Genomic DNA, 21,952 nt, shown 5'->3' on the forward strand with positions numbered 1-21,952 from the left:
CTATTCCACTCTGGTAGATTTTAAGGACAAGCTGCCTTCTGAGGACAGAGCTCAATTTCAGTCCTTCATAGAGGAGGGCAAGTGAGTGGTGAAAATATCTCTTCAGGCTGCAGTGGATGCAGCAGATATGGCATGTGGAGGCCTGTCCACTGATATAGTCATGAGGATGAATTCTTGGTTACAATTGTCGAGTTTCCGTAGGGAGATCCAGAACACCATTCACCTTTCGATGAATCTAATCTCTTTAATGAGAAAATAGGTGACTCCCTACACTCATTAAAGGACTCAAAATTGACCATATGTTCCTTGAGGATCTGCACTGCAACCCCAAGAAGGAAACACCAGACACAAACCTATAAACTAAGGCCACCTTCTCCTCATGCATTCTAGTACCAGTGTTCAGCCAAGCCTTCTCGGAAACATCAGAGGGTTCAGAGGCCTTGCTTCTTGGCCTCCACTCTACCACCATGATGTCTACCCATTCCCAGCCACCTGCAAAGGGCTACTTTTTACATCTTGGTTGAGACTGGCCTACTGCCACTGATGCCACCTTCCTTTTTCCCCATCATTTTTGTGGGCCATCTTACACTCTTCACCTTCAGTTGGGAGCTGATCATGACAGACAGTTGGATCTTGAAAGCTGTACATTAAGGATACTGCAGAATTCCTTTCCCTCCCCACTCACAAACCACCTTTCTGGTCCCCCTTCAGACATTATTCTCATGAGGTGATTCTTTAACAAGACTCTCAAGGGGCAGTAGAGCACATCTCATCTCAGTATCAAGGGAGAGGTTTCTATTCCCATATTTTCTAGTCCCCCAAAATGATGGAAGGTGGAGACCCATTCTGGACCTTCAGCAGCTCAACATCTTGATTTGAAAGTGGAAATTCAAGATGGGTTACATTAGCATCGATAATTGCTTCTGTGCAGGAGGACAGGTGGTTGGTTTGTGGCAATCGACATGAAAGATGCGTACTTTAATATAGACATACATCCCTGCCACAGGAGGTTCCTGCAGTTTATGGTGGGCCAAGAACATTTCTAGTTCAAAGTCCTTCCCTTTGGGTTGACAACAGCACCCAGAATGTTCACAAGTTTAGTCGGGAATATAAGGAGACCTGTCAACATGGATTCACCAAGGGCAAGTCATGCCTGACCAACCTGATTGCCTTCTATGATGAGATAACTGGCTCTGTGGATATGGGGAAAGCAGTGGGACTTGATACATCTTGACTTTAGCAAAGCTTTTGATTCGGTCTTCCACAGTATTCTTGCCAGCAAGTTAAAGTAGTATGGATTGGATGAATGGATTATTAAATGGATAGAAAGCTGGCTAGATTGTTGGGCTCAACGGGTAGTGATCAACGGCTCTATGTTTAGTTGGCAGCCGATATCAAGTGGAGTGGCCTAGCAGTTTTTACAGCCTGGCTTGACAAAGTCCCGGCTGGGATGATTTAGTTGGGGATTGGTCCTGCTTTGATCAGGGGACTAGATCACCTCCTGAGGGCCCTTCCAACCCTGATATTCAGTGATTCTACTGCATGTGCGCAGGCCAACAGACACAGCTTGTTAGAATTTCTGACTCAGGCGCATGGCATGCATGTGTAACCATGTGTGGAATGCACAATGGGACTGCACATCTATGAGACATTCTGATAAGTAATATCCTTTTTTTCCCGCAGGAGGTGCATGTTCTGCCTATGTACTATACCCGCTGTATTTGTCTCATATCACTTCTCTATCATCTATCTCTGTTATCTGTGTTGTGTTTTTTTGTCTTTCACCTAGTAATAAATTTGAACTAGATTATTTTTGTTAGATATATTTAACACTAATTAATGATAATTAACATATAGCAGTTGACACTTCCTAAGCACTACACACGTTAACCAATTACCCTTTTAGTTAGTGTAAGTTAATGTAATTGTGTGTTGCTTTATATTCTGTTTGCATCTTTTGCTGACCAAGAACTAGTTTAGTTACTTTGTAATCTTTGGTCAAATTAGTCATTAAGAAGCTAACTGGGAAAAAAAATGTTTTTACCCACTATTCCTTACCCCACCTCCAATCTTTTTTTTCGTTTTCCTCCAGCAAGTTCTCTTTTTCAGTATTCCTCCAGACTGTCTTTTTTGGCATTAAATGCTGGAAGCAGGATTGCTGTTTATGATAGTGCAGCTGTCCCTGGGCAGACCAATACAAGATTTGAGACCAGTTTTTCTCCCCTAGATATATGGCGACAAGACTTTCGTGTTAATTAGAGGTGTGTTACTAAATCTTTCCTTTTTGCCATGGAAGGAAACATTGTCTAGTGGCTAGATCAGGGATCTGCAGACCAAGACTCCATAATAATGCTTTCCTATCTTCATTAGCGTCAAGGAGTCAGTGCACTCCAACAGATAGGCCACTGGGCTGTGAATATGGCACCTTTGTTATTGTCCCAGCTTTGCTGTTGAATTGCTGTGTGATCTTGTTCAAGTCACTTCACTGGTGTGTGCCTCAATTTCCCCATGTGTAAAGTGAAGATAAGGCACATCCATCTTTCTAAAAGTGCACTGGGCTCTGTGGATGGAAAGGTGCAATAATACAATTGCTAACAATTATCAGTGGTGCGTGTTAACTATACCTTGCACACAACTAACGAAGAAGTAATTGCCCGAATTTACAGCATAACCAGCGTAACACCTGACTAATATGTGAAGTGGATCAGACAAAATAAACTTGAGTTTGAAGGACGTGTGGGTTGGACGAGCAGAGGAGGATTGCCAGAATGAATTTTGCAGGGACAGGTGCCACGTACCGAGGATGCCCGTGTTGAGTGTGGTTTGATGACATGGCTGACAGGACAGAATGCTGTACAGCAGTGGTCCCCAACATTTTTGTGGCCAGTAGCACATTCATGTTTTCAGAAGAGTGTGGCGGGCACCAACAATTTTTCAAGGCTTATTTTGTATTTGTACATTAAATAATACAAAAAACATCATATTTAATATTACATACTATATGAATACATAAGATAAAAAGGGTACTTTTACATGTAAAAGGTATTAATTAAATTATTCGGCAATTACTCTTTTACCTTACCACTTGCTCTTTTTTATCTACCTGTAAGAAAAATTAAGGACTTTTTACAAAATAAATATCATAAACAGTTTTTATCTTATTTATTTTAAAAAAGTAAAACGTTGAATTGCTGGTCCAAATATATTTATTATTCTTACTTTAACATAGAATGAAGCCTGCAGCCTCAGAGTTCTCTGTCCCTAGCAGGCCCGGGGCCACGGTTTCTCTCTAGCTGAAGCTGCAGCCCCGCGCCTGCCAGAGACAGAGAACACTGGCACCTGCAGCCCACAGCCTGAACCCCTGGAGTTCTCTGTCCCCAGCAGGCATGGAGCCCTGGCTTCTCTCCAGCTTAAGCGGCAGCCCTGTGCCTGCCAGGGACAGAGAACACCAACACCCACAGCCTGCAGTCCTGGAGTTCTCCATCCCGGCAGGCATGAGGCCGTGGCTTCTCTCCAGCTTAAGCCGCAGCCCCATGCCTGCCAGGGACTGAGAATACTGGCACCTGCAGCCTACAGCCCCAGAGAAGCCGGAGAGAAGCCGCAGCCCCGCACCTGCCAGGGACAGAGAACACCGGCGCCCATAGCCTGCGGGGCCCGAAGTTCTCTGTCCTCGGCAGGCATGGGGCCGCGGCTTCTCTCCCCTGCTGGGCACTAGGCGGGCACACATAAATGCACCGGTGGGCGCCATGGCACTCATGGGCACTGCGTTGGGGACCACTGCTGTACAGCATGCTTCTCGAGGCTGTAAAGCATGGAGGGAGATTGCTGGCCAATAACTCCTGTGTTTTGTGTTTCCTGTTCGTTGTGATGTGACTTTGTGGTGCTTTGCTCTATGAGAAATAACTATTATCATTAATGGGTTTTATGAAGTCTTTTGAGATCCTCGAATGAAAGGCACTGGCAGCCTTTCAAAGCTTTCAGGGAAATTAACCAGCTAGGCACAAAACCTACTTTCCAACCCTTTACCATGATGGTAATTGGAAGGGGAAAAAAGAACTAGTGATATTTTGCTATCCCTTTGTCAAGCAGGCGGGTAGAATTTTGCAAGGCTGACATAAGTGCAAAGAATTGTGTTTTCAAATGAGACACAGTATCACTCTCCACCAGTTTGTTAGATCCTCTCTAACTGCATTTTCCAGTCCTGCAGGAATGATAAATATGTTTGAGCATGTCAGAACTGTACTCTGCTGAGTTGCCCTGCAGAGATTTCAACACCATGCTGTGGCCCAGCCATCAGATAGTATTGGTAAATCCACCTGTCAGAAGTTGATACATGTAGAATAACATTGATTAGAAGGACATTTGGATGGAGAACCAGTCCTGTGAAAAGGATTCCATTTGCTTAAATTCCTTCATTGGAGGTGATGGCTTCCAAATTGGAATAACAAGAAGAGTCTTTTTTTAATAAGGATTATTCTCTTTCTATTTAACTATTTTTATCTCTGCATTTCCCCCCTGTAGGCATTTTACCTAAGGAAAATATACTGCCTGCTGCATAAGCTTGAACTGTAATTGAAAGTTAAGCTTTGGACACAGTAGGAGTTGTGCTGATTAATCAGTCCCTAGCATCTTTCAGTGCTTTCTGATTATCACAGAGAGAAGTCCTAAAATAAGTCTATAGAAAATCAGAAATCAATTCATGGGCCTTTGCAGTCTTTTTACAGATAATTCATATTTTAATAAACTCGTTTTGAAGTTTGACTCTTTAGGGGATTTTATCAGGAGTTAAAAAATGGGCTTATTTCTTGTGCCACTGAAGAAAGCTGGGGGCAACAACTTCAGGATCGGCTATATGAGCTTGGCCACTTTTGACACAATAGTAGGCAAACTAGGGAAATTTGGTCTGTATGAAATTACTATAAGATGGGTGCACAACTGGTTGAAAGACTGTACTCAAAGAGTAGCTATCAGTGGTTCGCTGACAAACTGGGAGGGCATATCTAATGGGGTCCCCTGGGGGTAGGTCTGGTGTGCTGTTAAATATTTTCATTAATGACTTGGATAATGCAGTGCAGAGTATGCTGATAATATTTGAAGATGACATGAAGCTGGGAGGAGTGACAAGCAACAGAAATAATAAAAGGTTTAGAAAACCTGACCTGTGATGACAGGTTAAAAAGAGCATATGCTTCATCTTGAGAAAAGAAAACTGAAGGGGGACTCGATAACCGTCTTCAAATATATGAAGGGCTGGTATAAAGAGGATGGTGATCAATCATTTTCCGTGTCCACTGAAGGTAGAATAAGAAATAATGGGCTTAATCTGCAGCTGGGGAAATTTAGGTTTGCTGTTAGGAAAACCTTTTAACTGTAAGGGTAGCTAAGAATTGGAATAGGCTTCCAAGGAAAGTTGTGGAATCTCCATACTTGGAGTTTTTTAAAAACGTTGCCTGTCAAGGATGGTCTAGGTATACTTCCTTCTGCCTCAGTGAAGGGGGATGGACTAGATGATCTGTTGAAGTTCCCGTCTAGCCCTACATTTCTATGATTTAGAAAGGAAAGGATGTTTTTGTGACTATTGCACCCTCTGGAGGTAGGGGTTCAGTTCCTGGACTGTGCTACAAACTGCCCTGTGTCCTTGGGCAAGTCACTTAATCTCCCTGTGCCACAATTCCCCATCTGTAAAATGTGGGTGACAATGCATTCTTTCTCCTTCTCAGCCTGTCTTGTCTATTCAAGTCTCTGCTCCATATGAGGCAGCTGGGATGTCGGAGACCAGATTCAAGTATTTCATGTGAGGCAGATCAGCAAATTTAACTTGAGTCTCACATAGCACTAACCAGCTGGCCAGTCTGGGAATGGTTTCTTTCCTATATATTTTAGCAACAAAATTCAAACCTCAACATTTTTCACCAAATGGAATTAATCTTTTCTGGCCACCCTAGTGGGCAGTAGGCCCTGATCCAATGCCCAGTGATGCCTTACAAGGAAAATAAATAAATAAAAAGCACATGGAAGTAGGAAGTAGTTTGAATGCCTTCAGAGCAATTCTCCTCCACAGCCCCTGCCCAGGTGGTGGTGGTTTCTGTTAAGACCATTGATATATCCAGAAGAAACTGAGATGCATTTTGTCCTCCCAATTAGGTATGTAAAGTAGCACCACAGAGTTAACTTACAATAAAGAACAAGGGGCCTACTGATCTCTCTTTATGCAGGCAGGGCTGGCGTTTCCATTTAGGTGATCTAGGCGGTCGCCTATCGCACCAGGATTTGGGGGGGGCGGCAATTCAGCGGCGAGGGGTCGTTCGGTGCTCTGGGTCTTCGGCGGCAATTCTGCGGCGGGTCCTTCACTCGCTCCGGGACCCGCCACCGAAGTGCCCCGAAGACCGGAAGCGCGGAAGAACCCCCCAGCCGCAGAATTGCCGCCAACGACCAGGAGTGCGGAAGGACCACTGCCTAGGGCGCCAAAAACCCTGGCGTCGCTCCTGTATACAGGCTAAACTCCTCTTCATTTGTGTAGGGTTGGATAGCATTTCATAGATTTATCATAGCTTTCACGGCCAGCAGGGAGCATTGTGATCATCTAATCTGACCTCCTGCATAACACATGCTGTAGAACTTCCCCAAAATAATTCCTAGAGCAGATCTGTTAGAAGAACATCCAGTTTGAAATACTGAATTTACGTGCAACCAGTCAAATGGCTGGATATAATCAACAGCCCTGACTGAAATGCCGAAGGGAGGACATCTCGTACGGCTCAGGAGCACCTGCAACAACAGGTCATTCTCTTCAGAGATCTTAATATCATAAACACAGAGACAGGTCTTGTCCATTATCAGTGGACATGAAAGACCTCATGGCACTTTTTGTAAGAGCAGAGCTTTGTGCCTGTGCTAACGTCCAAATTTACTTATTCCATCTTTGTTGGGACCGCTGATTTCTACTCCGCCACCTTAAAGCTCCCTTGCATATCAATAATATTGCATGCATTTGTTTGAAATGGACTTTGCGATTTTTCACGATGAGAGATACTTTTATGCATGTCCACCTATCTTACAGTCTTCTGTTGTCCAACCACCTCTATAGAAAATAGTAATGATAGTACTAGAGACTGCTGTTTGAAAAGCAAGGAAGAAAAAACTGATGAGTACCAACATTTTCAAGTGTACACACGTGGCTCTATCTAGTGATGTATCTTTTATCTGCTATATTAAGAGTCACACAAGGTTCACCTTAGATTTGAATTAGAGTTCAGTCATCAGAACACGTCTGCTTTGTTCTGTAGCCTTGCATACAACCAGTAGTTGAACTGTTCATGAGGTGACCCCTTCTAATTCAAAGAGAGGTAACCTCAAGTAGCAAGTAAAATTCACAGTTTCTGAATAGCTTTTATTTTCTTTTTTGCACTTGGTTCTGCCAATAATGAATAAGAGTTTATGCCTGTATTGTCCTTCACTTTTGCAGCTGAATGGCAAGAGACTTCCCAGCTGATTTCCACACTCACCAGGATTTTGAGTATTCTGGATTGGGGCGTGTATCTCTCTGTCTCTTGAAATTTTTACTACACCTATACCCCATTATAACACCACCCGATATAACACGAATTTGGATATAATTCTGTAAAGCAGCACTCCGAGGGGGTGGGGCTGCGTGCTCCGGCGGATCAAATCAAGTTTGATATAACTCAGTTTCGCCTATAACGTGGTAAGATTTTTTGGCTCCCGAGGACAGCGTTATATCGAGGTAGAGATGTATCTGCAACAGAGAGTCCTGTGGCACCTTATAGACTGACAGATGTATTGGAGCATAAGCTTTCATGGGTGGCTTTTTACAGATCCAGACTAACACGGCTACCCCTCTGATGCTATATGCAGTCATCTCTGAGACTATCATGCTGTTCATTTAGTGAACACCAAGGGAAGGGTGACGGGGGTGGGGGATGCATTTTATTATCAATACTGTAAGTGCCACATCTGAAATATGTTGTTTTCATCAGCCCAAGAGATGCGTTTCTAAACCTGAACCACGGGCACTACACGCTGGTGTGATGTGACACTGCACTGTCAAACTGACCCAGTCAATGTTTATTAATTAGAGCACTTATAGTATATCTAGTAACTTGAGTTTCTGAATAACCCACTTTTAAAGATCGATTCTGGGGTGGATGTAGTTCACTACTGCCTCATAAAAGGCCAGTTACATAAAGAATTGTGTGAGACTGCCTCGGCTGAGTGACTCAATAGTATTTAGATATTAAGGTAAAACAGTCTCCAGAAGTGCTAGCTTCTTTGGGAAATCTCTCGGTTTAACAAACAGTGTAGGGTTCCAAGTAATGCAACATTAAAATGCTTATGCTAGGTTTTAAATAGTTTTTTACTTTCTTATTTGTGAATCTATAAATCTTCCAGCAGTGTAGGCTGAGGCCTGGACACCATGGGAGACTGAAGGAGACCTGTGGGATTCCCAAACCAGATATAACTGGAGTAATTGCATTTTAGTCTCCTGCACACCATTTTTCCACCATGCTTTAAACTTTATCTATTTTTTTAGGCTTCTCTGGATTTCAGGTTCATTGCACTTTTAGATTTATGTTTAAGAAGACCAGAAATGGTGTCAGCTGAGTCAGAAATGTCTAGTTATCTGGCCAAGTCTATTACCAGTGAAGGAGTGGCTTTAATTGTCACAACTTTTGGTTTGAAACCTGTAACTTCCTTAGAGCAACAGATTCAGCTCCCAGCAGCATTAACTGGTCTCTTCTGATACAGATACATGCAGTGTTTAATTGGAGCTGCAGTGACCAGAGTGCTGGCTCAACTGTTGTTGCCCAGCACTGTGTCACAGAGGGTTAATCCTGCAGCCCTTATTCACATGAGTGGCCTCGAATGGACTCTGAGTGAGTAAGGTCCTGTAGGATGAAGCTGTTGTTTTCTATATAAGCTGTATCCCAGGCTATGTCTACACTACCCACCGTATCGGCGGGTTACAATCAATTGCTCGGGGATCGATATATCGTGTCTCATCTAGATGCGATATATCGATCCCTGAGCGCGCTTATATCCATTCCGGAACTCCACCAACCCCAACAGAGTTCCGGAATCGACAGGGGGAGCCGCAGACATCGATCCCGCGCGGTGAGGACGGGTGAATAATCCAATCTTAGATATTCGACTTCAGCTACGTTATTCATGTAGCTGAAGTTGCGTATCTAAGATCGATTTTTCCCCGTAGTGTAGACCAGCCTCCAGACTGCCATGCAGAGTTACATTACGCTCAGAGTTGACAAATAAAGAGTAGGAGTTTCTGTTAATTGTCATGGAGGAAGGGAGAAGAGAGATAACAAGAACAGAACCACAAGGTCATAGAGCAAGGAAGGCTTTTCCAGAATGCACTGAGCTGCAGACAGAAGTCTCTTGTGCCCAAAGGGGAGAGTGTGTGTGGATGGATAGAAGAGAAGCCAGTGCTAGTTGCACTGCAAGAATGGGGGAGAACGAGAGACACACCATGTTGGTCCTGCTGGCACTTAGCAAGTCTGTGAAGGCTTTTAAAGGTATGAAGAACAATTTTGACCTGGATACTGAAATGAAGTAGTAGGAGAGTATGTAGCTGATGTGATTGTTGTTCTTTACATTCTGTATGTGCTGGGGAGCAAGGGCCTGGGGAAGCCTGCCTGGAGACAGTGTGAGGTGAAGATAGCATTGATGAAGACTTCTGCAGAGGCAAGTAAGACACAAAGAGTGACAGATAAAAAGTAATAATGTAGCAGAGAAATGCCAAGGGCCAAATTCCTTTCTGGCATTACTGAAGATGGTGTAGCTATATCAGCTGGGAATTTTGGCCCTAAATAGAAAAATGAAATAATAGTAATTGCACATCCAAAGAGATGTGCTGGAAATTCACCTAGGTCATATGATACAAAAGTCCCTCCTTTAAAAAAAAACAACAAAAAAACAGAACCCGGTTGTGATTTTTTTGGGGGGCAGGGGAGAGGGGGGACTTTGTATTTGAAAGCATCAACTTACAAAAGCAAAGGGGGGGGGAGAGAGTGAGCTGAGGAAAGTTTGAATCTATAAAGGTGTCCCAAATGCACTGGGAATCCAAGCACTGTGTTACTGAGGAATTCATGTGTGAAATTTGCAAATTTATGGGGTTATTTTGACATACTGTATGAGGAACTTAATTTTTTCAACACTTTTCCGTTAGAAAAAGCATATAAAACTTATCTGATGGGAATTCACTCCATTTCGTGGTGGGTTTTTTTTTCCTGTTTCCTATTATATGGTAAGTGATGGTAATTACAGACCTCATTTGTACCTTGTGGATTTTGCCTATGCCAAAGAGCTTTCTTGGCATGTGCAAGTCTCCTTGTAGAAGGTTTTTAAATAACTGGCCCTCGGTAGGCATTGTTGCAGCACTCTTGGTTAGACAGAAGGAGGCTCCCCTCTCATCCCGTTTTTGTACAATATAGTAACTGCTTTTCTCTCACATTTGTCCCCACAAGGGACCCATAAACCATGATTTAGATGTTCATTATAATATCTCCCAGTAGCACTGCTATAGTGAAGGGGCCTTTTTTTAAGGTATTTTAATAAAAGTCATAACAGGCTTACTCCGTTCTAGGACTTGCGGCCAAGTGCTTACCCTTTGAGTCATATAAAGAAAAGATGTAAATAAAATAATAGTCAAAACAAAGGGTAACTATTTTTAAGCAAAAAGAGCATTTTGTTTTTAAATAGGAAAACAATGAAATACAATTTTCCTAGAACAAAAGAAGTGAGCAACAGTGAAGTCTCTGTTAAGTCATCTGCCCCATCCCCTGATCAGTGGAGGATTTTTCTTAGTGTAACCTCCACTGCATTTGGCTGGTGCAGTTTTAAATGACTCAAATAATAGGGGTGTTTTCATAGATTCATAGACCCTAGGACTGAAAGGGACCTCGAGAGGTCATCGAGTCCAGTCCCCTGCCCTCATGGCAGGACCAAATACTGTCTAGACCATCCCTGATAGACATTTATCTAACCTACTCTTATCTCTAAAATATCTCCCAAGAGATGGAGAATTCACAACCTCCCTGTGCAATTTATTCCAGTGTTTAACTTCCCTGTCAGTTAGAACTTTTTCCTAATGTCCAACCTAAAATTCCCTTGCTGCAGTTTAAGCCCATTGTTCTTGTTCTATCATTGAGGGTAAGGTGAACAAGTTTTCTCCCTCCTCCTGATGACACCCTTTTAGATACCTAAAAACTGCTATCATGTCCCCTCTCAGTCTTCTCTTTCCAAACAAACAACCCCATTCTTTCAGCTTCTTCAGTGGTCATGTTCTCTCAAGACCTTAATCATTTTGTTGCTCTTCTTTGGACCCTCTCCAGTTTCTCCACTCCTTCTTGAAATGCTGCCATGCCCAGAACTGGACACTAATACTCCAGTTGAGGCCTAACCAGCGCAGAGTAGAGCGGGAAGAATGACTATCGTGTCTGTGTTACAACATACCTGTTAATACATCCCCAGGAATCATGTTTGCTTTTTTTGCAACAGTGTCACACTGTTGACTCATATTTCGCTTGTGGTCCACTATGGAACCCTAGATCTCTTTCTGCATACTCCTTCCTAGAACGGTCTCTTCGATTCTGTGAAACTGATTGTTCCTTCTAAGTGGGAGCACTTTGCATTTTGTCTTTATTAAACTGTATCCGGTTATTTCAGACCATTTCTCCAGTTTGTCCAGATCATTTTGAATTTTGACCCTGTCCTCCAAAGCAAATTGCAATCCCTCTCAGTTTGGTATCATCCACCAAACTTAATAAGCATACTTTCTATGCCAACATCTAAGTCGTTGATGAAGATATTGAACAGAGCCGGTCCAAAACAGACCCCTGCGGAACCCACTTGTTTTATACTTTCCAGCAGAATTGGAGCCATTAATAACTACTCTGCTGAGTACGGTTATCCAGCCACGTTACGCACCCACCTTATAGTAAGCCCCATCTAAATTGTATTTGCCTAGTTTATCGATAAGGATATCATGCGAGACCGTATCAAATGCCTTACTAACAGTCAACGGTATACCACATCCACCACTTTCTCCTTCATCCACAGGCTCGTTGTATATCAAAGAAAGCTACAGATGGTTGTTGACACATTTGTTCTTACAAATCATGCTGGCTATTCCCTATCACCTTACCACCTCCAAGTGTTTTGCAGATTGATTCTTTAATTACTTACTCTATGGGTTATCTTCCCTGGCACAGACGTTAAACTACTGGTCTGTAGTTTCCTGGAGTTGTTTGTCTATTTCTTTTATAGATGGGCACTATCTGCCCTTTTCCAGTCTTCTGGAATCTCTCCCGTCTCCCATGACTTTCTAAAGATAATAGCTAGAGGCTCAGATATCTCCTCTATTAAATCCTTGAGTATTCTAGGATGCATTCATCAGGCCCTGGTGACTTGCAGGCATCTAACTTTTCTAAGTGATTTTTAACTTAGAGAGTTCATCAGTTCCTTAGCAGAGCTATTCCACACATTTAGGAAATTCTTCTTGATAATAAGCCTAAATCAGTGGTCCCTAATGTGGTGCCTGCAGGCCCCATGGCGCCCGTCGAGACATTTATGTGCGCCTGCTTAGTGCCCGGCAGGAGAGAGAAGCTGCGGCCCTGTGCCTACCAGGGGCAGAGAACTCCGGGGTTGCAGGCTGCGGGTGCCAGTGTTCTCGGTCCGTGCCAGGCACGGGATGGCAACTTCTCTCCAGTTTCTCCGGGGTTGCAGGCACCAGTGTTTTCTGTCCCCGGCAGGCGCAGGGCTGCAACTTCAGCTAGAGAGAAACCGCAGCCCCGGGCCTGCTGGCGACAGAGAACTCTGGGGCTGCAGGCTTCATTCTATGTTAAAGTAAGAATAATGAATATATTTGGACCAGTAGTTCAACAATGTTTTACTTTTTTAAAATAAATAAGATGAAAACTGTTTGATATTTATTTGTAAAAACTCCTTAATTTTTCTTACAGGTAGATTAAAAAAGAGCAAATTCACATGGTAATTTAATTATACCTTTTACATGTAAAATTACTCTTTTTATCTTATGGATTCATATATTATGTAATATTAAATATGATGTTTTTTGTATTATTTAATGTACAAATACAAAATAAGCCTTGAAAAATTGTTGATGCCCACCACACTCTTCTGAAAACTTGAATGTGCTGCTGACCACAAAAAGGTTGAGGACCACTGGCCTAAATGTTCCTTAGTCGTGTAATGTAACCCCCCCTTAGTACAGCTACAGTGTAGCATCTTGCTCTAAGACAATTTCTCTTCCTCATTGGTCTTTACACCTCTCAGGCCTTGATTCAGCAAAGTACTGACGCACGTGCTTAATTTTAAGCAGGTGAGTAATCCCATCCTTGTTAAGCAAAGCACTTTACTACGTGCATAACTTAAGTCACTGAGTTCAATAATATTTAAACACATGCTTAAAGTTATGCTTATGCTTAAGGGCTTTGCTGAATCAGGGCCTCATAAGAACAACCCTACTAGGTCAGACCTGTGTCCATCTAGCCCAGTATCCTGTCTTCCAACACTGACCAATGCCAGGTACCCCAGAGGGAATGAACAGAACAGGTTATCATCAAGTGATCCATCCCCGTCACCCATTCCTAGCTTCTGGCAAAGAGAAGCTAGGGCCACCATCTCTGCCCATCCTGGTTAATATCCTGGTTACCTATCCACCATGGGCTTATCTAGTTCTTTTTTGAACCCTGTTATAGTCTTGGCCTTCACAACATCCTCTGGCAAGGAGTTCCACAAATTGACTGTGTGTTGTGTGAAAAAATGCTTCCTTTGTTTGTTTTTAAAGGTGCTGCCTATTAATTTCATTTGGTGATCCCTAGTTCTTGTGTTATGAAAAGGAGTAAATAACACTTCCTTATTTACTTTCTCCACACCGGTTATGATTTTATAGAGCTCTATCATATCCTCCTCTCAGTCATCTCTTTTTTAAGCCTCAGGTATTTGATGACCCATACATAAGAAGGATAAATTATGTGATGGAAACAAAGTATTCCTTTTATATGCTGTGTATTCTACATGCTTTACACACAAATATAGATGAAATCTTGGCTCCTCTGAAGTCAGTGGGTATTTTGCCATTGATTTCATTGGGTTCAGGATTTCACCCATGGAGTCGGTGGACCTGACATCATTTTTGGAGTAAATCAGGATTAGTGCCAATGTGGAAAGGGAAGTAGCTCTATTTAAGTCAAATATGTTATACTAGTTTACAAGAGATCAGAATTGGGCCCAGAGTTCCTCCCACTACCAACAATATGATAGATTCTAGCATCTAAATGACAGGAAAACCCAGAATGTGGTTTCAACAGCACTACAGTGGCAGACTCACAGATGGGTCCTCCCATTTCCTTCCTGGTTCTAGATGCACCTTTTCAGTGCTAATCACTGGCCTGCTTCATCCAGTTGCCTCTTTCTGGCTCTGGCTCCATTCTACTGAACTGCTGATGTTGAAAGTGAGCTAACAGTAAAATGCCATCTTTGAACCACCATATTGTGCCTTGGTATTGTAGGTTATCAGAACGTGTATAGGATGCAATACAGGAGCACAGATGTTAGAGCTATAAATTATGTATCTTAGGGTACGTCTACACTGCACGATTATTTCGAATTAGCTTAAACCGATATTACAAAACAGATCTAATAAAATCGGTTTAGCGCGTCCACAGTGGGATCCCGAAATCGATTGTTTGCGTCCATGGTCCAAAGCTACCATCGATTTCAGGAGCGGTGCACTGTGGGTAGCTGTTCCTCAGCTATCCCATAGTTCCCACTTCCGTGTTGAGAGCACAGTGCCTGATGGGGCAGAAAACACTGCCCCGGGTGGTGCTGGGTACAGCCTCACCCCTCCCTTTGTGAAGGCAGCAGACAACCCTTTGGCGCCTTTTTCGCGGAGTGCATTGAGCAAACGCCATAGCACAGCAATCTTTCCCTTTTTTTTTTCACGTGGTGGTGGGGGGAAATAAACTGAGGAGCTGTTCCCTGAACCACGCCAGACACTGTGTTTGAACCTACAGACATTGGGAGCTCAGCCAAGAATGCAAATAATTTTCAGAGACTGCTGTGGACTGTGGGATAGCTGGAGTCCTCAGTACCCCCTCCCTCCCTTCATGAGCGTCCATTTGAGTCTCTGGCTTCCCGTTACGCTTGTCACACAGCGCTGTGTATCCTGGAGTTTTTTATTCAAACGCTTTGGCATTTCGTGTTCTGTAACGGAGCTGGATACAACAGATTTGTCTCCCCATACAGCGATCAGACCTAGTATCTCCCGTACGGTCTATGCTGGAGCTCTTTTTCGATTTCAAACTGCATCGCCAGCCGTGCTGATCAGAGCTCCACGCTGGGCAAGCAGGAAATGTAATTCAAAAGTTCGCGGGGCTTTTCCTGTTTACCTGCCCGCTGCATCCGAGTTCAGATTGCTGTCCAGAGCGGTCAGTGCTGCACTCTGGGATGCCGCCCGGAGGCCAATAACGTCGATTTCCGTCCACATGAACCCTAATCCGAGTTATCACTATCAAATTTAGCGCTACTCCTCTCGTTTGGGAGGAGTTCCGAAATCGATTTAAGGAGCCATTTAACTCGATATTAATGACGACGTCGTGTGAACGGATACAGCATTAAATCGGTATATCGGCCATTAAACCGATTTAAAGTCGCCGTGTAGACCTGGCCTTAGTCCAGTTCCCTGTGAGTACAAGGCATAGAGCAGATATTAAACTGATAGTACATACACTCTTGGCCAAGAGGATGTAGTTGTGTTGCAGTGATTAGACACAACTAGCTGAAATAAACATGGTGTGTCAGGCTTTAAATTTATTTTTATGGATTTTGTTGTTAACCGTAGTGTTTGGAGTTTAAATAGTTGTTGCCTGCCCCTAGCCAAACTTTCCCTTAGTGCTAGTGCTCAAGGTTTTCCCTTAGTGCCAATCCTTTGATTTTTGATTGACTTTTGCCCCTTCTAAATAATAATTTAAATATTTCCATCCACTCTTTAATCTTACAATAAATACCAAACTGAGTGTAAGCCACAGTATGTTTTGATTTAAGAGGTAAGTGTTTACTGCAGGGGCGGGCAAACTTTTTGGCCCGAGGGATGCATCGGGTTTCGTAAATTGTATGGAGGGCAGGTTAGGGGAGAGGGTCGTGGCCAGGCCCCCACCTCTTATCTGCCTCCCCCGGGACATCTGCCCATCCAAACCCCCCATTCCTTGATGGCCCCGCTGGGAGCCTGCCCCATCCACGCACCCCTGTCCCCTGACGGCCCCTGGACTCCCGCTGCCCCATCCAACCTCTCCTCTCATTCCTGACAGCCCCCGTCCCAGGACCCCTGTCCCATCCAACCACCCCTTCTTCCTGTCCTCTGACTGCCCCCGGAACCCCTGCCCCTGACTGCCCCTGCTCCACCATCCAACCCCTCTCTCCTTCCTGACCGCCCCCCACAAGACTCCTGCCCCCATTCAACCTCCTGTCTCCCCTGACCGCCCCACTCCCTATCCATACCCCCACCCCGTGACCACGAGCTCAAACTCCCCGCCCTCTATCTAACCCTCTGATACCCATTACCACGCAGCCTGGAGCACCAGTGGCTGGCGGCACTACCGCCGGGCCACTCTGCCACCACCACCACACAGCACAGAGACCAGGTCAGGCTGGGCTCTGCAGCTGCACTGCCCCAGAAACTCACAGCCCCACCACCCCAGAGCATTGCGGCCGTGGCAGAGCAAGCAAGCTGAGGCTGCGGGGGAGAGGAGACAGCGGGGGAGGGGCCGGGGGCTAGCCTCCTGGACCAGGAGCTTGGGGCCGGGCAGAACGGTCCTGTGAGCCGTAGTTTGCCCACCTCTGGTTTACTGTTACAGTCAATATGGCAAGCCTTGGAAATGAGAGATATTTATTTGTCTTTCCTTTACTCTCAAAAAATAGAGGGAAATGAGTGGTCATTATTAACTACTGTTAGCCTGTTATACCGAGGTTCATCTTGAATTCCTATTGTCTATAGTGTGAGTTGTGATACTCAGCTCCAGAGTACATCAGGCCATAATTGCGTAAGCCTGTCTTCAATATTTGGTTTCTTTTGAGCACAATAAAACAGTCTGGAAACATAGAGACATATTTTACCGCTATTGCAACAATACGCATTGATTTTTTTTCCTGTAAATAACATTGCAGGTAATTTTATTGCAGTGAAAAGCTGATCTACTTCAATAATTAAGTATTTTGACAAAATATTTTTCGTGTTTATTTCTCATAACAGTTTCTCCTGTGTGTGTGTGTGCGTGTGCCCCCTTGTGCTTGTGCATATATATTCTATCTGGCATAGTGATAGGAACAAAATCCACACTTATGTAGCTTTGAAGCAGTGGTGCCATCTCCTATTTGCAACTTCTCAACTTCACTTGGTACCGTAACAACATTTCAAATAAGGGAGGAAGTGAAGAGGAGCATCTGCCTCCGCAGACATCTTTGTCTTGGCTCCGTCTAAAACTCACTCTTCATTCTTCCACTCCCCAGCACTCGAGTGGCTTGATTTCTTGCTCTTAGTCTCTCTAACCTAAAATATTCTATAAAAACCCTCTTAAAATATAGACTCGTATTTTCAAACGTGACTAGTAATATGAGTGCCTCCATTTTTTCAGGTGTCCCAAACTAGCAGGGGGAGTAATGATTACTTTAAAAGGGAACCATCATGAGGATGTTCAGAAGTAAGGTTTCAGTTTGCAGGGCAGATCTGTTATTTACGATGAGGTCAGGATTTATAGAACAGACCTGACGGAGGACTAGGGGGAGGACTACTACCTAGATGCCAACAAAATAGACATTTTCATTTTTATTTATGTATTAGTAAGCTGAGAGCTGGTGACATGTGTCAAACTGACAGCCTGGACTCTGAACTAGAATGTCCACAGAGCAGGTACATCAGGAAGCTTCTGCTAGCAGGGCAGTGTGCCGATAGGCATGGTTTGGGACACAGATAATTGATACTTTCCTTTTATCGGTAGTTATAAATTGGTTCCCGGTAGTCTATTAGATACTCTTTCTTTTGCATATTGTAAGACTGAATAAAAAGCTTAAACTATAAAATCCAACCCTCTGCTGTCTAATGGGATGAACTCAGGTCTCCTCTTTTATACTCTCTTTCAGATTATTCCAATCTGATCACCACACAAACACTGTTATTTTAATGTTGAAGACTCAGACAAAAGTGCCATGGATGTGAAAGAGAGAAAACCATACCGATCTCTGACCAGGCGCCGTGACACCGAGCGACGCTACACTAGCTCCTCGGCAGAGAGCGAAGACAGCAAAATACCCCAAAAGTCCTACAGCTCCAGCGAGACGCTGAAGGCTTACGATCAAGACTCCAGACTGACCTACAGCAATCGGGTCAAAGACATGGTGCACCAGGAGGCTGATGAATTCTGCCGAGCGGGTAAGTACATTTCATAAGGTGCTGCTGTAAGAAGTGTGAGTTAATCAACTCTATGCTGAGGTCCAGAGGTAGATGAGGGAATAACTCAAAGCTATAAAGGGTTCTGAGGCACTCACAGAGGAATGTCTTTAAGACATTGCACAGAGCAATGAGAGAAAACACTAGGGGAAGATCAACATGGCTTTGTTGGAAGGAAAGCCTCTGCCTGTGGCATGCATAGGTAGTGACATCCCTGGACAGTGTGGTGGCAGTGACTGAACCTGGGACCTCTTGAGCGTGAGATCTATTTCCTGAACTGAAAGACCAAGTTCAGTAGCATGGAAGCAGTAGCATAAACATCTTTATATGCCCTAGCCATTACAGGAAGACAAAGAGCCATACTGGGTGAGTGTGGGTTGCACATAGATACTACGCAGTCAACACTGAGCCCAGACAGTCTTAGGTTGGAAGAAATAGGGTTTCCTGTCAATCCAGGAAAGTGTGAATTGGGCAGCTAAAGTGAAATGAAACATGCAGTAGTGCAAATGATGAACAGAAAGATTGACATAGGCTGTCCATGACTTCTACTATATACCCCTGACTAAAACTGGGAGTGGGGTGGCAGATCGGGAGGGCTGCCTGGAAGATGCTGTGGGTGCTGAGGAGAGAGGTGCAGCGGGTGCTCAGGAGGACGTCACATGTTCAGAGATAGAGGGAGTGCAGGTGCTGCAGCGGGGGCTGGGGCAGGTTCCCTACCCGGCTCCTGGGAAGTGGGGACCCCAGCTCCTAGTTCCACATGCTGCCTCCACTCTGCCCCAAGCCACGGTTCTGCAGCTCCCATTGGCTGGGAACCGTGGCCAATGGGTGCTGTGGGAGCGATGCCTGTGGGCAAAGGCAGCACATGGAGTGGGAGCTGTGGGAGGGAAGTTCCTGTCGCCCTTCTTGAGACGCCCCCTTCGCTAGGTAAGCACCACCTCACACCCCAACCCCCCGCCTCGAGCGCCCACACACCTGAACTCCTGCTACTGTGGGATGCAGGGGCCCGAGACTTCCGCAGCAGTGTCCGGTATGCCTGGCCCAGGGGCTGGCCAAGCTGCTCAGGCGGCTCCCAGCCCAGGTGCACCAGCTGTTGCAGAAGCCATGGAGGTCATGGAAAGTCATGGAATCTGTGACTTCTGTGACCTCCATGACAAACATGGAGCCCTACTTATAGGGCCAGATTCTCAAAGGTGGATGCACACGACTGCACACATCTAATCTGTGTGTGAAACTATCACAAGATTGCATGCAAATCTGATATTTTATGCATGTGCCCATAGACATGCTCTTTGTTCTTTAGAATTTGCAAGTATGATTAACTAACTTAATCATACTTAGCAATTATATAATGTCCTCCAACCTAGGATCTCAAAACACTTCTGTCTCTAACTACCTATGAAGTTACAAGCAAAAGAAAGACCTGTTAGATATAGCTACACTGAGTCAAAATGATGTTAAATGACCTGCATAAGGTTACAGAGGCAGGAACAGATCCCAGGAGTTCAGACTCCTCATTGCCTTCTCTAACCATTAGAGCACGCTGCACCTACAGATTTTGTCATTCTTCTTCAAGTGCTTGTTCATATTGATTCCATGTTAGGTGTGTGTGCACCGTGGGCACCATTGCTGGAGATTTTTCCCTCAGTGATATCCATCGGAATGGCTCTAGCGCCCTTCGTTGCTGCACACTTACGCACTGGTATAAGGGACCCTTCTGACCCTGCACCCTCCCAGTTCCTTCTTACCGCCTGTGATGGTTGCTGGAGCAACAACTCTTGCTTCGGCAAGGCATTTTTCAGTGGTTTCTTCTCTGTATCCCAGTTTATTAGTCTTAGTTTAACTGTAATGTAAATATTGTAAATAATACTAGTATAGATAGTTAGAATCCCTCCTTTATCATTGAGGGGCTCCCTTTGCCAGCTATGCCCCCCCCCACCTTTGTCCCAGCCCCTGGGCTTCAAACCTTGTGCCTCCTGTGGCACTGCAGTTGTCTGAAGTGTCTGAGAGTTCTGTCAGGACTTTAAGCCTCATACAAACAAAGACAGAGAGGCTAGACTGAGGGTTATCCTAATGGAAGATGCTCTTAGGCCGGATTCAAAGCCAAGCCACTCAGATATGGCACCGAGCACTTTGACCTCAGTGCTTTTCCGACACCACGTGTGTCCTGGCATCTTTCTCCGTCTCTGGTACCAAGAAGAAACAAAAAGAGGGCGCTTACTGGTGCTGAAGAAAGGCAAGCAAGGTGAAAAAGGTAGAGTGCAACCCGTGTCGGCCCATTCCTCCATCCCCGGTCCCAGGTGGCACCATCAACTTTGCCCAGAATGTTGAGTCTTGTGCAGGACCCCCAGCTGATGCCAGAAAGTCATTGTGGCGCCAGTGAAATCATGGTGCCTTCAACCCTGGAAGCCTTTGCAGTGGCCAGGGACTACTTATTGTTCCCTGTACCGCCAATTGCAATGGGACAACTGTCGGCTCCAATGAGCACGAGCAGGAGAGAGCATGATGCTCCAAGTTCCTTCCCTGCAATGAGACATTCAATACCTTCCAGGGGTAAGCCGCCCTGTTTTATTCTATGAGATTGTCCCCAGTCCAGCAGCGTTCACTTGACAATAATCAGCAGAAGTGAGGGGTACCGCTCCCCTGTGATCACCGCAGGAGTATTCTTCATCTGAGTCCAAGGTGGAGCCTTACACCCATCCAAAGAAACACAATTGGTACCCATCTTACATGCCACTGAACCCTGGTACGGGCCCTCCCACCAGTACCTGGTGGACAGTGACCTATGCTATGGCCATTCTGGAACCCATTCTCCCGGTACTGGGCTCATCTTCTCACTGGTCATACTTGGTTGCGTCTGAGAGGAGAGTCCCTGCACTGCTGTGCTCGGCACTGGACTTTTGACTCTGATACCGAACCTGGTACCAATACACAGGATGTGGACCCCATGGAGGTAGCTGAGGCTGAAGAAAAGGAAGAAGCCCCTTTTCTCCAGTAGAGGCCTCTTCCTCTCCTGTCCTCCATCGTCCTCTCCCCGGATCCAGGGGATTGATACGCTGCCCTCTCCTTGAAGGACGCTTACTTTCACATTTCCATCTTCCTTGGCCACAAAAGATTCCTCAGGCTCATAGTAAACCAGCCTCATTACCAATTCACCATTCTCCCTTTAGGCCTGTCTGCAGCCCCCAGGTTTTTACGAAATGCATGGGGAGTGGTAGCGACCTTTATCAGAAGGCAAGGCATTCAAATCTACCCATACCTCAACAACTGGCTGATCAAGAGTTGCTCAGAGGCCCAAGTAAAGAACAGCATCAGGTCCAAGCCACCTTCCAAGCCCTGAGCCTGTTATAAACGAACAAAAGTCAACTCTCATTCACTACAGAGAATAGAGTTTTTCGGGGCAGTGCTCGACTTGACCCAGGTCAGAGTCTTCCTTCCAGAGCCTTGATTCCAGAC

At 44.8% G+C, this 21,952-nt stretch overlaps 1 protein-coding gene across 7 annotated transcripts in view; it reads left to right on the forward strand.

Moving 5' to 3' along the window:
- The window catches only part of TENM4 (teneurin transmembrane protein 4), a 971,473-nt gene that overhangs the window by 500,549 nt on the left and 448,972 nt on the right, over positions 1-21,952 (forward strand). For all 7 annotated transcript variants that reach the window (XM_075061790.1, XM_075061784.1, XM_075061786.1 and 4 more), the window contains exon 3: positions 18,193-18,481. In XM_075061790.1, coding sequence (XP_074917891.1) covers positions 18,259-18,481 — 223 coding nt within the window. In that variant the 5' untranslated portion in view covers positions 18,193-18,258. The remainder of the gene's footprint in view (positions 1-18,192; positions 18,482-21,952) is intronic.

This window comes from Chelonoidis abingdonii, chromosome 1 (genome assembly GCF_003597395.2).
Source record: "Chelonoidis abingdonii isolate Lonesome George chromosome 1, CheloAbing_2.0, whole genome shotgun sequence".
In the NCBI taxonomy this organism is placed as follows: domain Eukaryota; kingdom Metazoa; phylum Chordata; order Testudines; family Testudinidae; genus Chelonoidis; species Chelonoidis abingdonii.